This window comes from Leuciscus leuciscus, assembly GCF_965113295.1.
Source record: "Leuciscus leuciscus genome assembly, chromosome: 14".
In the NCBI taxonomy this organism is placed as follows: domain Eukaryota; kingdom Metazoa; phylum Chordata; class Actinopteri; order Cypriniformes; family Leuciscidae; genus Leuciscus; species Leuciscus leuciscus.
The window spans coordinates 9,915,506-9,931,427 of record NC_138738.1 but is presented as its reverse complement, the minus strand read 5'-3'; the positions used below and the strand labels follow the sequence as shown (position 1 = coordinate 9,931,427).

Sequence of the window (15,922 nt, the reverse complement as noted above, 5' to 3'; positions counted from 1 at the left end):
TTTAAATGTTAATTATAAATATAATATATATATATATATATATTAGTAGTAGCATTATTAGAATGTTGGTTACGTCAACAAATGTTGATATGCATAAACTAGAAACAATGCAAACCCCTCAGTAACGAATTCTAATCATATAATTATAACTCTTAATTATTATTATTAAATATTATTGAAATATTATTATAATGAATATAATTCATAATATATATAATATAATTAATATATTAATTTATAACATTATGAATATAATTATAATCAAATTGATATTATGAATATAATTATAACTGAAATACATTTTTAATCAAAATCTTGAGAACTTGTCGATTTTATATGGAAATAACAATAGCAAGAAAAATTGCTGCACCTTTATAACTTGAAATTTGAAAACTTGAGATCACATATTTAGGATTTATAACATTAATGCTCAACTTTAGATATGACTACTTTACTGACCACAACATAAAAAAACTAAAAAGAAATCAACCACAACAATGCAAGATTCCTCCTACATGTTGACAATCTATTTATTGGTTCATCGTATTTACAAAAGTGCATTTATAATAAGTGGGGTTTCCAACATTTGCCTCTTTTCACAAATATTTAGTTGATAATGACAACAGTACAATAATCTACCTTAAAAAGCATGCCTTCTTCGGTTCTTGCAGTTCAAAGTAAGCTGTCTTGATCCAATCTAGTTCCAGGCAGGCACACCTGGTATACTGTTTAGCTTGAGGGACAGAGACACTGCACAAGGCACTTTAACTTCACCTACTCTTTCTCTCAGCTCATGAACAGGATTCAAGACATCACTGAGCTAAATGAAAACCTTTACCAGCAAAACATTCATCCTCTCTAATATACGTACACTCACTTTTGTAAAAATCTGTCTGGATCATCATTTGTACATTTCTGTTGAGCTGTTTATTTACTAGATTGCTCCCCATTTAGATTTTACAGACTTCTCAAGAGACGAAGGGGAAGGGGGGGGGTGGAAAGAAATAAAAGCAACAGTCCAAATGATATTATACTCTCTCATGAGCATAACCTGACAGACTGGAGAGAACAAAAGGCTTAACACTATATTAAAGTTTAGATTCTTCTCAGTTTTTCAATCGATTTGTCCAGGAAACCCCAAGTGGAGATCACTGGAGCTGCGGGGATTTGCAAAACCGTGAATCCATAATGTTCATCCGACAGCAGGCTGTAAGAGGTGGAGGAACTCATTCTGCAGGCTAGCGTCTTTTAGCGACTGATGTATCATTGACATGACTGATGCAGTTGGGAAGAGGAGCTGGTGAAGAATTATGGGATCAGACGAACAGGGTAGTGTAAGGGGAGCGGTACGGAGAACTGTACAGTTTCACAAAGCGAGCAGGATGTGGTGTGAGAGGAACATGGCAGCGGATAGACAGCGGGCCCTCAGAAGACACTTTCAGCTTCTTCTTGACTTTGAGTGCTGGATTAGCCATTGAAGAGTAATATCTGTGAGAATCAGGGGACATAACAGTGTCATGTAAGTATAGCAGACTAGAAACACCATACAGCAATCTCAACTCATCCTTATGGAACATTACTTACCAATGTTATCTTTCTCTTTGCAGGAAATCGAGTAGCAGCAGATCTCCCGGTCTTGAATAGCAGCCAAGTTCCTAAAGAAATAGAACATGAGAAAGGATCAATAAAACAATTTGTATGGTATGGTATTTCATTTCAGGCTTACTAGTTATTTCAGGAAAAGCTGTAAACAGAGTGTAGTCCAGCAACAGGAAAATATAGAAGCAGATACAACTCTTAGCCAATAGATGGCAGTAAGTCTTACAACAACGAACACAAGACCCCAAAACCCCATGACCTTTCCATTTCATGCAGACATATGGTTCAACTTGTCTAGACATTGTGACTCATTCTCACACAATTCTTAGAAAACACAACAATTCTCAATCTGATCCAATGTTTTTATTTATTTATTTATTTATTTTATTTTTATTAAATGCATAAGATGATTTTAAAGAGAGAATTTAAATTGTGTGTTGTTGTCTTTTAAATAGAGCATTCCTTTATAATGAGGATGAGCAGAGCCAGTAATGCAATTTCCTAATTATTATAATGATATTAAGTATTCTATTACGGCAAGGCAATCTTATTAGCATCATATGATTTGGCAGAATATAATCAGAGGCTGTATGAGGCCGAGATAGTCCACTCGTACATGAATGGGAGAAATCATAACGTTCAATATGGCAGCTTTAGGAATGTATGTCCCACCAAGAACGTTCATGCGAATTAGCTGGATCAGTTATTGAAACAATTTTCACAAACATTTATGTATCAGTATTTCTCAACTGGTGGGTTACATCCCAAAAGTGGGTCACACAAGAAAAAGTAGGTTGTTTTAGTGGGTTGCGGAGAGTGTGGTCAAAGAAACAACAACTAAAACTGAATTGTACATGCTTTTCTGATGCAAGACTTTTATTTTGAAAGACGTGTGTAATACTGATGACACTTCTGTCAGACACAGTTTAAGTAAAGCGTGGCAAAGAAAAATGCATTGTCCTGATTTAGTATCTGCTGTCAGATGAGATGTTGTCAGGCTATATGTCAGTGTGATTATTCTAACATTTTAGTAAATTGTTATGAAAAAGTCTCTCACCTCAGAAAAACGAACTTTCCTGCACTGTCGGACAGTATCCTGTGCTCACACTGTGCGAGTGCAAATGCAGAGGCGCATGCTGTGTATTACTTCACTATATATAATGAAATTACAAGCATACAACTTTGTATTTACGCTGTCAATTAGGTCATGAAATTACCAAAAACTACCAATAAATTGTGTGTTAGCTAAAAACGATTTTCACACAGGTATGATGTTCATTCTATTCATCAGGATCAGTGTCTATATGTTTTATTAACAGTTCATGTTAGTATTGTGTATTTACCATGATAACTATTATTGTAACCCCACAATACCACTTAATTTTCTCACTGTATTTTATTCTGTATTTTGACGACTGTGGTGGCTCATACCAATTTACTAACTTTAGGGTATTATGAAAAACTAGGACTTCTATTTAACAGCCTTACCTTGTTTATTCATCAGTGTTAGTAATATTCTAACAATATACTTGGACGCATAAAATGGAACGGTACTTCGGTGTGTGTCAACCATTTGTGAGAAATAAATTTGCTTGGTTCAAATTCCTAAAAATGTAGGTTGAATGGGAGAATGTGGGACCCATGGCCAAACCAGTTGAGAACTACTAGCCTAGAGAGACAGTAATATAAAAAGCTATACTGGTTAACAATTTACTTTCCCCAGCAATCTGACCAGGGTGACATCAGGCGAAAATAAAACAAATTTGAGGTGGAGTAAGTAAATTACAATTTTTAAAATCAACATTTGTTTTTGTTTTCATTTGCACTGATAAGTCAATTTAGGTATTGTCCATTTTGATTTCATGTAGACTTTACTTAAAAAAGCAGCGGGGAAATTAAATGCATGTGTGGTGTACAGCTCCTTACATTTTTTCAATTAGCTGTTTCTCATCCAGCGCATTGGGTAGATCTCTCTTATTGCCGAGCACCAACACCTAAAAGACAAAGACATCCATAGGAACTTATGCAGTGAAGATGAAGATATGTTTGAGCAATGATGTGGGGAAAAAACAAGGAAATGTCTTACAGGGATTCCTTGTAACTGTGGCTTGTCTAAAAGATTGTGCAGCTCATTTCTGGAAGCTTCAACCTTCTCCCGGTCCGCTGCATCCACCATGTACCTTTGAGAGAAAATGGAGAAAGGATGCACATTTTTTATTATTTTGGTAGTGTGAATACTTTCCTCTTTCCCTTATAGAATATGGATGTAGAGATACTTACACTATTGCATTCACCCCACGACAGTATCGCTCCCACATGCTCCTGAACCTCGGCTGACCTCCTATATCCCAGATCTGCACAGTAATAAGACCCACGTTAGTTTCAGTGTTTATTATTTACAATTAAACTTGCACCTTATTTTTCTCCTGAATCCAAAGAAACCAAGATTATTCATTAAAAAGGACCAAACCTTGATGGTGACGTTGCCTTTTGTGACCTTCCTCATGTTGAACCCAACGGTAGGAATCATGTCTTCGCTGAACTGGCCTGACTGGGGAGGATAATATAGCACATATTAACAACTCATGGACTTAAGACTTGTTTGTGATTAAATGTTTCCATTATTCTACCTAAAACAACTTCTTTACTTTGTTTTGGTTTTTTTGACGCCCAGTTTCTTTTCCTATTGCTGTAAGCGTAGGCCTGCAGTGATTGGTAGTTAAGGGCTTCCCATCAGAAACATTTATTTGATCTATGATTCATAATGAAAGTTCACAAACAAAAAAAAACCTCAAGACCGCTCTGGGAAATTCTCATGGTATATTGCCATCTACTGTACTAATCTACAGAGATTCTCAAATTCAGGCCATTGCCACAGTCAACTCTAAAGCTCTGTGCCAATATGGTGATTATTATACAATTACAATATTTTGCGATTCTAATAAAACTTCTTGCATTCCTAATGTTTATTCAAACAATACACTCTTGACACTCTTGAAATTTGACAACCATTTAGGAATTCATCTTTAGTAGTCCGCAATCACAGTATTTTAGTCACATCATTAATAAAAACGTATTAGTATATTACTGACCTGGTATAGACCTGCCTGACTTATGAGGCAGGTCTAAACCACAAGACCACCTCTCCATTTATGATTCAGTTTTGATGTGGTTTGCCTTAATAAGGGAAAATTCCCTCCCTATAAACACTTTCCCTTATTTGTCACACTGTTGCCAGTAAAACTTTCTTTTTAAACATTAGGACCACCACAAAGTATTCGAACACACTCCTTCAGTTCTTGACTGCATAGTCAAATCTGTAGATGTAATTTCTTCCATTGGCTAATATTAGCAATTATATATACGTCAACCTGATAATGAAAATTATTCCAATATTGAATATTTAGCAAAGATAATGTCACAATGCTTACTGATACCGTGCTATAAAAATATCATACCAAAGCAATCACATGCAATGGAACTAACTGCCCTTGACAAATGTTCTATAACCCAATCAAGGAAACAAAAAAACTAAATTAAGTATTTGACAGCATATTTGCAAAGTAGGCAAACTAAGGAAAATAACTGAAGAGAATATAAATGTAGTGCTGCTCAAGATTGCGGAGTCAACAGCTCTGGCTGCATGGCTCTTGCAGCTAATAGTGAACAAAGGGTTACTGAGTCAGCACACTATCTCAGACTGTCTGGCAACAGCGGGAAAGATAACCAGCCCCTTCACACTATCAGCCATCATTACTCAGAGAGATACAGACAGATTTTGGAAAGTAAAAAATAAAGTCCCACGGCACACTAATGCACAAACATGCATTGCTTTAAATGGCATATTAATCTGGATATTGTATTTAAAGTAGCACTCACATTTAATGTTAAACTTAAGTCAGGTAGGAGAACACAATACAGTCATGCAAGTAGTTATATGATGTTGTTTGTGATGATAAAACAACAAATTTACATATCGTCGCTCATATCGTTTAATTAATTTTTCAATAATTAAATACTGCGTAATCAAAGTTGGTATTGTGGCTTTATATATGGTCCGACACGTGCACGAGACATTATAATATTAGCCTAACATTTTATGAAAATCAAGCTCAGATGGAGTTGCAAAGTTTTTAACCAGCGAATGACAGAGATTTGTCTGAGGCAGTATCTCTGTTTAAAACAACACAATAATACCCAGAATCGTGCAGCTCTAGTGGGCACTTAGTTTTTCGTGTTGTTCATTACATATGCAAAGGCTAGACGGCAAATACAAGACTCTTCTCTGCTCTTCGAATATATAAAACATTAGCCTTTATAGACATAGTGTTTTCTTGAGTAAATAAAATGCTTTAGTTAATCAAACATCAGTTATTTATTTACCCTTGCACTGCAAACAAGCAGAGACTCTCCAAATCGTGTGTGGCACTACATTCACAATAGAGGCGGGTGGAGTTATACCGTTTGACCCTATGGGTTTGACCGACAGTTTGAGGATTCAATGGAGTTACGAGTAGGGCTGCACGATTAATTGGAATTAACACTAAATCTCACTTAAACCGATCAGTCTTAGTGCAATTATTTTATTATGCGTAGCTTGTCAGTGAAGCACGGCTCTGTGATGAGTAGTAATGCTGCTCCATCTAAAAGCACTGCGTGTTTGAGTCGCTTATAACGTGCCTTTGAAAAAGCAAAAAGCATCAAACATCTTTCCAAAAATGAGAATCATTTGAAGCAAAAACCTGTTGTCCAACAAAAGGGAACATTTAATAACATGTTTTTACTCCAAACTCAAATCGTTTTGCCAAATCACTTTCGATTTAATATTAATCGTGTAGCCATACTTAAGAGGTTTGTCACAAGCTCTTTTTAATACTTTCATTGGTTAAATATTTGTAAAACCCAAATATTTGACCAATAGCATTGATTTTTAAAAATAAAATGAAACAAAAAATTATGAAATATAGATACAAGGTGACAGCGACGATATTTTCTAATATCGTAGCATTTATTTATTTGGCATTTGACACTTTTCCACGGCGCACCTGACAACCTGTCATGCTAGTGTGCACAGTGGTTGGGAAACAAGCTTAATTGCACTAGTTACTCCATTTAAACAATTAATGAGATACACACATGGTCACCTCAGAAGATGTGATTCCCACCTGAAGCGCTGAAATGATTAGCCTACACAGCAAGAGTTTTTATAGAGACGATGGGGCGAAGACAGCAAAAACTATTCTCCTGAACGCTGTGAGCCAGCAATTCACTAAATGATGCATAATACAAATTTAGCTGCAGTATGTCTGCTCAGAAAACACTAAATAAATAAATAATGCCTGTGTGCAGAAGTTTTTCTGTGCCATACTGGTTTAAATATATAATTAATCACACGAATAAATAGCATCATGATGATCTTTATCTTTAGGAATTCCTAGTATTTACAAGTATATAAAAAAAACGTGAGCAAGATGCTTGTCTAAACCACATGACCACCTCCTGCAATGACTCAGAGTTAAGGTGGTCTGCCTTGATGAGGGAAAGTCCTATATGTCTGCTTTTTCATGTCTAGTAGTAACAACATTTCTAGCAGTTCTTATCAGAAAACACAGCTTGTTTTTATTCCATCCTATATTCAGAAAGGAACTCCTTGAACTCTATTATGCTGCATTGACCCAACTCACACCTAATGTCAAATCTATAAATGGTCTCTCTCTCTATATCAAAGTCCTTTTCAGTTGAAATGAATGAAAACAAATATACAACAGAAATATTTCCAACCAATGAATATTCATATTACATGATGCAAAACACAAAAATGGGCTAATGTGACCAATTCATGTGAAGTTTAAGTGACAAATCCGACTTATGTAGTCACAGGATTTGTATTACGCCACAGCTTATGAGGGACTCCAAGTTTTACGAATTCCCTTCCTTCAGCATACTCTGAAGCTCAAAATCTTCTGAATGCCTGGCATGCTTGTTATTCATAAGAACTCTCCCTCAAAAGGTCAATTAGACCTTTTCGAAAAAAAGATCATTCTGAAAACAATTTTTTTTAAATCCGTTTTGACAATTTGAGGGAAGTGATTACAGAAGAGAGAACTACAAATATAGGCAACACATGAGGCCAATATTTACACTGAACACTTCAGCCAACAACTAATGCGCCAGAAGCATTTTGAGCAACACAAATACAATTTGAAAGTTGGTATACCACATTACATTCATAGTGTCTAGTATTCTACCATGGTAACTAAAAAAAACAATGAACTACTGTGACCAGCACATTTTGCTTACTCGTGCACCAAATCACATGATGGAGGACGTCACTTGACCAGGAAGAACCGCATTAAATGTTTGTGAGTCTTGTGACTAATGCCAGAAACTAGAAACATACATACAGTGCTTGCAAGAACAGAGAGTGGAACTACTTGTTAGATTAGGATTAGGAATGATCTTGTGGAACAAGTACTACAGTACATGTAGTCTTGATTCAGAGTATGAGGTTATATATTATTATTTTGCCTCAAGACAGAGGAGGTCCAGTTAGACACAGGGCATGTGTCTAATCAACAACATAACACAATGCAATGCAGATAAAACAGTATTATTAGGAATTAATTATTAGTCACATACAGGCATATGCAATTAAAGGGATAGTTCACCCAAAAATGAAAGTTTTGTCATCATTTAATCACCCCCAGATTGTTCCAAACCTGTACGAGTTTCTTTGTCCTGTTGAACACAAAAGAAGATATTTTGAAGAATGCTGGTAACCAGACAGTTGACAGTAGCCATTGATTTCCATAGTAGGAAAAAATACTATGTCAATGGCTACTGTCAACTGCCTGGTTACCAACATTCTTCAAAATATCTTCTTTTGTGTTCAACAGAAGAAAGAAACTCATACAGGTTTGGAACAACATGAGTGAGTAAATGATGTCAGAATTTTAATTTTTGGGTGAACTATCCCTTTAATACAAGTATCAAGTTCGAAAGAGTAGGGGTGTAACCCCGGCATCCTGGCCAAATTTGCCCAATGGCCTGTGTCCATCGTGGCCTCCTAATCATCCCCATATATATATATATATATATATATATATATATATATATATATATATACACACACACACACATATATACTAATTGGCTTCATCACTCTGTCTCCTCTCCACCAATAAGCTGGTGTGTGGTGTGCGTTCTGGCGTACTATGGCTGCCGTCACATCATCCAGGTGGATGCTGCACATTGGTGGTGGTTGAGGAGATTTCCCCTTCTATGTAAAGCGTTTTGAGTGCAGAGAAAAGCGCTATATAAATGTAATGAATTATTATTATTATTATTACACTGCCTTGCCTGTATATGAGCAAAGATTTTAATAAGTGACTCACTTTTGATTGATGATACCTGGATTGATGAAAACTGATGTTATGGAGAAAATAAACAAGTGTGATTACTTGTGTGCTTCCTAAATCAAACATCCAGTTTCCCATCAGCAAAAACAAGCTCGTCAAGGGAACAACACAATATTTGAGCATGAAATCCTGCAGTGGTTTTAGACTTTATACCGATGCCTTTCCGTGTTGATGCATAAAGTTTGTTTACTAATTATGGCTACCGCTTGACATTTGTCCATTTTTTTTGTGCATCAAGTCTAATATGAGGCACTTCCATATAACACATTATTTGACCCAATTTCAAAGAGTGTTTTTTTTTCTTCACATTGTTGGTGCTTTGTGCTATTACACAGCTGAGTGCTACCATGTACTGTCACTGGCTGTTTGCAGGTCGGCAGTATACTTGGTGTGTTTATGATGACTGTGTTATATTTAATTGTTATTATTAATAGTAGCAAGTGGGTAAATTGCATGGATGATCATTTCATGTCAACATGGCGGCGCCCATGATGGGGTGACCCGCTCCATGTAAAATAAAATATTTTCTAGAAGACTGATACATTCTAGAGTCTTCACGTCATCATATTTCTAAAAAGTGTTGTTGATTTCTTTATGCATAACATTTTTTTTATTATAAAAACGACTGAGTGCACCCTTAAAGCTGAGAATGACACATTGGGTTGTAAATTCACATGCTTGGGATAGGAATACGTAACAACTAATTAAACCAGTTAGTTTTACAGAAAGCTGCCTGCCACCAATAGTTGGATATTGATTTCTCTCTAGAACTCCGATCACGAAAACAAAAATGTTCCAGGGTTAAATTGAGCTGACATTATAACAAGTTTATAGGGTCGAAAATATGTGGACGTGAAGCACATTTCACAGGATGTAAACGGTAAACTGTCAACTGTTGTCAACACAAACCATCGCCTACCTACGCAATCAAATTATTGATGGTCATCTGGGGGCTAACGTTAGCCGGTTAGCTTTCCCAAAAACGTTGATTTTCAGTCCCTAAGTTGGTCTGTTCCAGACGACTACAGTGAATTTAAGTAAAATTAGCTTCATTATCTGTTAGTAAAGTTAGAAACTAGAAACATTCAGTCTCTTAGATTTGTTAAACTAGCTCATGCTAACCGCAAATACTCACCGCGATTACGTTAACAAACGTCGTTTTGCCCGAATATTGCAGCCCGACGAGGGTTAATTCCATTTCTTCCTTCCAAAAGAGAGCCTTAAACCAGTCCAAGAGGCGGTTAATGAGTGCCAACATTTTGATGTAAGATTTTACAGGTTTGTGTTGTTTGCAATGTTTTTCACCACTAGAAACGTAATGTAGTGTTTGGGAGGAACTGACCGCTGTCATATGACTGACTGTGATACGTTTGCGAACTGAATGTGTGTTCATTCGCGTTGAAGCTGCGCACCTTATGCGCAGTCCTGCAGCAGTCCGACTCATTTCAGCGAATCGGTTCCTTCGAAAAGTCCATTACAAAACAAACAAAAAAAGCCAAACCAGTGATTCGTTTGTGTCATGAAGCACAGTGTGGCATTTTACAAACTCAACAACGTTAAAACAAAACCATATGTACTAGGCACATACTGCAGTCTTTTAATGGTTTTATTAAGTTTTATGATAACAGTTTACAGTATAAGTTGCCCATTAGTTAACGTTAATGAAACTAAGAATGATATAGTTGTACAATATTTATTCATATTTGTTAACGTTAGTTAATGAAAAAACAACTAGGTCTATTGCTTGTTAGTTCAGGACAGGTTCATTAAATAATATTAACTTTTAATTTTAAAAATGTTAACATTAACTAAGATTAATAAATTAGAAGCATTTTTAATTGTTAGTTCATGTTAACTAACATAATTAATTAATGTTAGCAAATGGAACCTTATTGTCAAGTGTTACCACTTTATTTTAATTTCACATGTCAGATCAATGTATTGTTCCCATTATACAGCTCATAAAACTTATGTAGAACATAACATTTAATTCACAATAAAAAATACTAAAATACAGTTACATTTCCTTTCTAAAAAAAAAGTATTTGCACATTGTAACTCTAATGGCTAATGACCATAACATTTAATAACTGCAAATAAAACTACTCAAAATTGCGGTGAAATTATTTCACAAAAATACATATGTCTGCAACAAGATGACTCAAGTGTTGTTTAGCAAAAATGTCCAAGTGATGGATTTTATATATATATTTGTAGAACATGGTGCATATTGATACAATAAATGTAATGAATAATAGTTGACAGTCAAATCAAAACAGATGTGAAAGTGAAACAACTGTCCCTTAAAGCAGAAATAGCTGTATAAGCAGACAGAGAGCAAACTATACGTCATATTCACACATGTGATCAGAAGAACATCAATACAATAAGACCAACATGAGCATTAGATGCTGGTAGTTGTGCCTTTTAATCTTTGGTGCTACTGTACTTAAGACATATTTCTCTCTTCATTACCACCCCAAAGGTTTTATCTGTTGTGGAAAAAAAAACATTTGTAATGTTTGACTACTTTAGCTTAAATATATAATTCACTAACTGTCTTCTGCTCTTTCCAAAAATCTGAAAGGCTGTCCTTCAATGGTTTAACACTTACAAGATACAGTTAACAGTAAATATCCTCTTGCATGACTCAGCTTCAGAGAGCAAATGTTCCATCAAGACAAAAACAAGCACGTGGTATTTTCCTGTTATCTCAGCTCATGTGAATCTGTTGGAAACTGAAGTGATAAGACCTTTGTCTGAGCAATACAGATCCAATTTATTCAAGCACCCAATTCATTGGGTGTTCTTCACATCACAAAGAACATTCAAGGAAAGCTGTTGATATCACACTTTTGCTATATTCTTCTGATACCTCTGACTTGGAGTCAGATCCATAACCCATTTCCTCCTTGGACAGTTTGCAACTGCATGTGTCAGAGGGCAATACGCGTGTGCATGGTTTTCTTACTGTGGAAAGGTGCGATTATATCAGACATAGGAATTTCATTTACAAAAAATTATTTCATATTACGTACACCAATACATTTTGGATATGCACTGTAAAAAAAATGTCTGCGATTATTTATAACAACTTAAAATCCAACATTGTTTCAACTTTAAAAAGTATGTGTTCATGCTTGACTTAAAATATTAAGTTTAGTTAACTTTAGTTAAGTTGGATATTTAAGTTATCTCAACAAATTTTAAGTTGTTATAACTAAATCGCAGCCACATTTTTTATAGTGTGGTAACGGTTTAGCGTAAGGTGCAATTCTCATTAGTTTCTTATTAACATGCATATTACTAGGATATTGGCTGTTTATTAGTACTTATAAAGTAAATATTAATGCCTTATTCTGCATGACCATATTCTACATCCATTAGAAAACTAGAAATTTGACAAACATGAAAATGTTACTTACATTTTAGGAGCATCTTGTATTTGTACATTTGGAAAGCAGTATACATGATAAAAACGAAGCAGGTCAACACAGTGACTACTAAACAGGTCACAATGAGCGGATGAGACTGGATCCCAGTTTCTTGTTTGTTTGTTGAGGGATCTGTATTATTTCTTACACCTATATGGGAAATTTAGAAGAAGTACCAGGGTTGTGTGAGAAATGCCTTGTAAGATAACTATTTCAGATAGAGCATATAGTAATTTAAGATTCATCCTCAAAATCATCAACAACTCATCAATAAATGCAATGGTAATATATTGAAATATATAGTATATATAAATAAATAATATATAGTATATTATATATATACATATCAACTTTCCAATTTCAATATATGCACGCTACATTTCAAAAGTTTGGGTTAAAAAGCTTTTTAACACTTTTATTTGGCAAGAATGCATCAAATTGATTAACAGTGACAGTATAAATTTCAAATAAATGCTGTTTATTTGAACTTCCATCAAAGAATCCTGATATTTCAACACAACTGTTTTCAACATTGATAATAAAGAATATTTCTTGAGCGCATATCAGCATTTTAGAATGATTTCAGAAGGATCATGTGACACTGAAGACATGGAGCAATGATGATGCTGAAAATGACCTTTGCCATCACATTAATAAATTACATTTTAAACTATATTAAAATATAGTTTACAATTATTTGAAAATGTTATTGTAAAATTTCACAATATTCCTGTCTTTACAGTGTTTTTGATCAAATAAATAAGCCTTGATGAGGATAAGAGATTTCTTTCAAAAAACATTACAAATCCTTCTGACCCCAAACTTTTAAACAGTAGTGTATCATACATTTTTAATTACAAATATGTCATATGAATGGAAATATGGTTCCTGGAAACATAATGACAGTATGTGTTTCAGTAGTAAAATGTACAAACCAGAAGAGACACATCTTGCATTGTGGGTCTTGTTTCCAGGGAAGATCACATCACCAACACACCTGATTGTGAAACTCAGTTATCACCTGATAAACCATCTCAAGGCATTACTATTCATTTAAGAACTCCAATGAAATGTAGCAAATACAAAGATTTACTTTGTAATGGATTTACACCTGCTGTCCTCAGCATCATTGTAAGTGTTGTTTGGACAATCCTCACAATAGTAATTGTAGACAAAGTTACCTGTCAAAACACCAGAAAAAAAGGCAATTGAAGGGTTTAAAATAGTAGGCCTATCATGAATCACTTTAATGTCTCTCTGACCTCATGCCCTTTACACACTATGACCATTAGAAAAAAAGCCCCCAGGAAAGACACATAGAGAGGAGGAGCTCTAAATATTAATCATTTTGGAGACATGTGTCATTTTGTTTGATTAAATAAAAACAAATGCCTTACCCGTTCTTTTCAGTTGAAGTCCAGGTTTACAGATTTTTCTTTTCTCACAACTGCTGCAGTCTTCATTTAAGCATAAATCATTATCACAGAAACATTTGACCTTTTCCGGAAGAGGGATTTGTGGACATTTCTCACATTTCTCTTGACATGAGCCTTTGGGATACTCACCTGTCAAAACAAAGTTTAAAGTAAGTTTGAGCATTTCACATCTTACTTTAATATTATGATTGTATTATTATGATGAATATTATGATGATATTATGCGTTTCTCCATAAGGTTCTACCAGGGAACTCCATATAATGTCTCAGGTATCAATTATCAAATAGTGTTTAAATAATAATCATTTAATAATAATGCTATTAAATATAATGCTAATTAGCTGTAACTCAAATTATAGACACATAAGTTCAGCTCAAAACATCACCAACTTTAACACTCTAAATGCAAAAATCATGAACAGAGAATAAATGACAGCGTTTATCATAGTCTTGAGAATATCATGGTAATCTTACCCAAAGGGCAGGCTTTACAACATTTCTGTTCAAGTTCATACTCAGTGGTCCAGTCACAGTTTATAGCCAAACTTGAAATCCAGCTGCCACAAACACAGAGCAGTGTAAACCAGAGCTTAGCAGTGTCCATTGTATCACAGCGGTAGATTGAGGTTTGCTCTCTTCTCACATTTTATAGTCTGACGTTACACCCACAAAGCAGAGGCGTGAGCATGATGAGGAAGACAGGTCAAAACCAAAGAGCCAATAGAACTGAGAGTGAGAACATGCAAAGAAATTCTTGTATTCAACTCCCTGAAAATCTTTCCAAGAATTTCTTTGGAAAGCATGAGATCTGAGTAATTTTCTTTGGGAAAGATTCATACCCCTGAAAGTCTTTCATATTTTACTTTTAAGGACAATGTATTTGATGCTGTTGGTTGACATGGAAAGTATGACTGGATGTGGATACATATTTACTATAATTCACAGTTTCATAGAGCATGAGGTTGTGGGTCATAGTCAATCCAAAAATAAACATTCTGCCAACATTTACTCATCCTCATGTTGTTTCCAAACTTTGGAGTTTTCTTTCTTCTGAGGAATACAATAGAATAATGTATGTTAAAGTAACTTATTTTTATTCAACTTTCATTACACACTTACACATAAAGGTTATTTATTGGCATCTGTGGTTCCATGAAGAACCTTGACATCTATGAAACCTTTCCATTGGACAGAAGGTTCTTTATAATGAAAAAGGTTTGTTACATCATTAATATTTATGTTCTTCGTAGTGAAAAAAAAGGTTATTTAAAGATCTGTTCACTAAAATGGTTAATCTATGCAAAAAACTCAAATGAATAAAAGTAAATTCAGAATTTCTTCTCTTGTGTTAAGAAAGAAATCATGCGGGTCTAATCACATGAGGCAGCCAATATAGGGAAGAGTTACCTATCGTTCTGGTGAAAGGACAACTTCTCTTTTAATGTCAGCAAAAATCACAAGTACACTATGGGCCCTATTTTAACGTTCTAATTTTAATGTTCTAAAGCGCACGGCGCTAGTACACTTAGGGCATGTCTGAATCCACTTTTGCTAGTTTAACGACGGGAAAAATGGTCTGCGCGCCAGGCGCATAGTCTAAAAGGGTTGTCCCTATTCTCTAAATGAGTAATGGATGTGTTTTGGGATTTACATGTGTTAAACCAATCAGAGTCTCATCTCCCATTCCCTTTAAATGCCAGTTGCGCTCGTGCCATGGCAGATTCGCTATTTACATGACGGCATTTGATAGTGAAAAGACCGAAGCCATCTGAGGTAAAAGAGCGCAAGCAGACCATCTACGGGACAAGCCAGATTCCACCATATCTTTATGTACACAATAATAATATTTTACATTGTAATCCTTTTATTTTAAATATTTGTGTGCTGCTGTGCGTCCCTGTGTGTTTAATAAGCAGAGTGTACGCGCGTTGTGGACCCGCCACATAAAAAAATATTGCGCCATTGACTTTAGACCAGGTTTCAGTTGGTCAATGGCGCAATCTATTTCTGTTGCCTCAAAATAGCAACGTGCCAA

The 15,922-nt window shown here is 35.1% G+C and overlaps 1 protein-coding gene across 4 annotated transcripts; it reads right to left on the bottom strand.

Annotated features, from left to right (window-relative positions):
• Positions 1-500: 500 nt before the first annotated feature.
• arl8ba (ADP-ribosylation factor-like 8Ba) lies at positions 501-14,606 on the bottom strand. Of its 4 annotated transcripts, XR_014211562.1 has the most exons (8): positions 14,362-14,599; positions 13,849-14,016; positions 13,545-13,632; positions 13,387-13,448; positions 12,443-12,601; positions 11,628-11,987; positions 10,153-11,597; positions 4,070-4,150 (listed from the first exon to the last, which is right to left on the bottom strand). XR_014211562.1 is itself a non-coding variant. In XM_082190026.1 (7 exons), the coding sequence occupies exons 1-7, from the start codon at positions 10,366-10,368 to the stop codon at positions 1,439-1,441; spliced, it is 654 nt and encodes a 217-aa protein (XP_082046152.1). In that variant the 5' UTR covers positions 10,369-10,385; the 3' UTR covers positions 501-1,438. The 4 variants fall into 4 exon arrangements, 1 of the variants encoding a protein (XP_082046152.1); XM_082190026.1 differs by lacking the exons at positions 11,628-11,987; positions 12,443-12,601; positions 13,387-13,448; ... (1 more) ...; positions 13,849-14,016; positions 14,362-14,599 and adding exons at positions 501-1,488; positions 1,585-1,655; positions 3,526-3,593; positions 3,686-3,779; positions 3,880-3,953 and having other exon boundaries at positions 10,153-10,385; XR_014211560.1 differs by having other exon boundaries at positions 10,153-11,987; positions 13,563-13,632; positions 14,362-14,606.
• Positions 14,607-15,922: the final 1,316 nt, after the last annotated feature.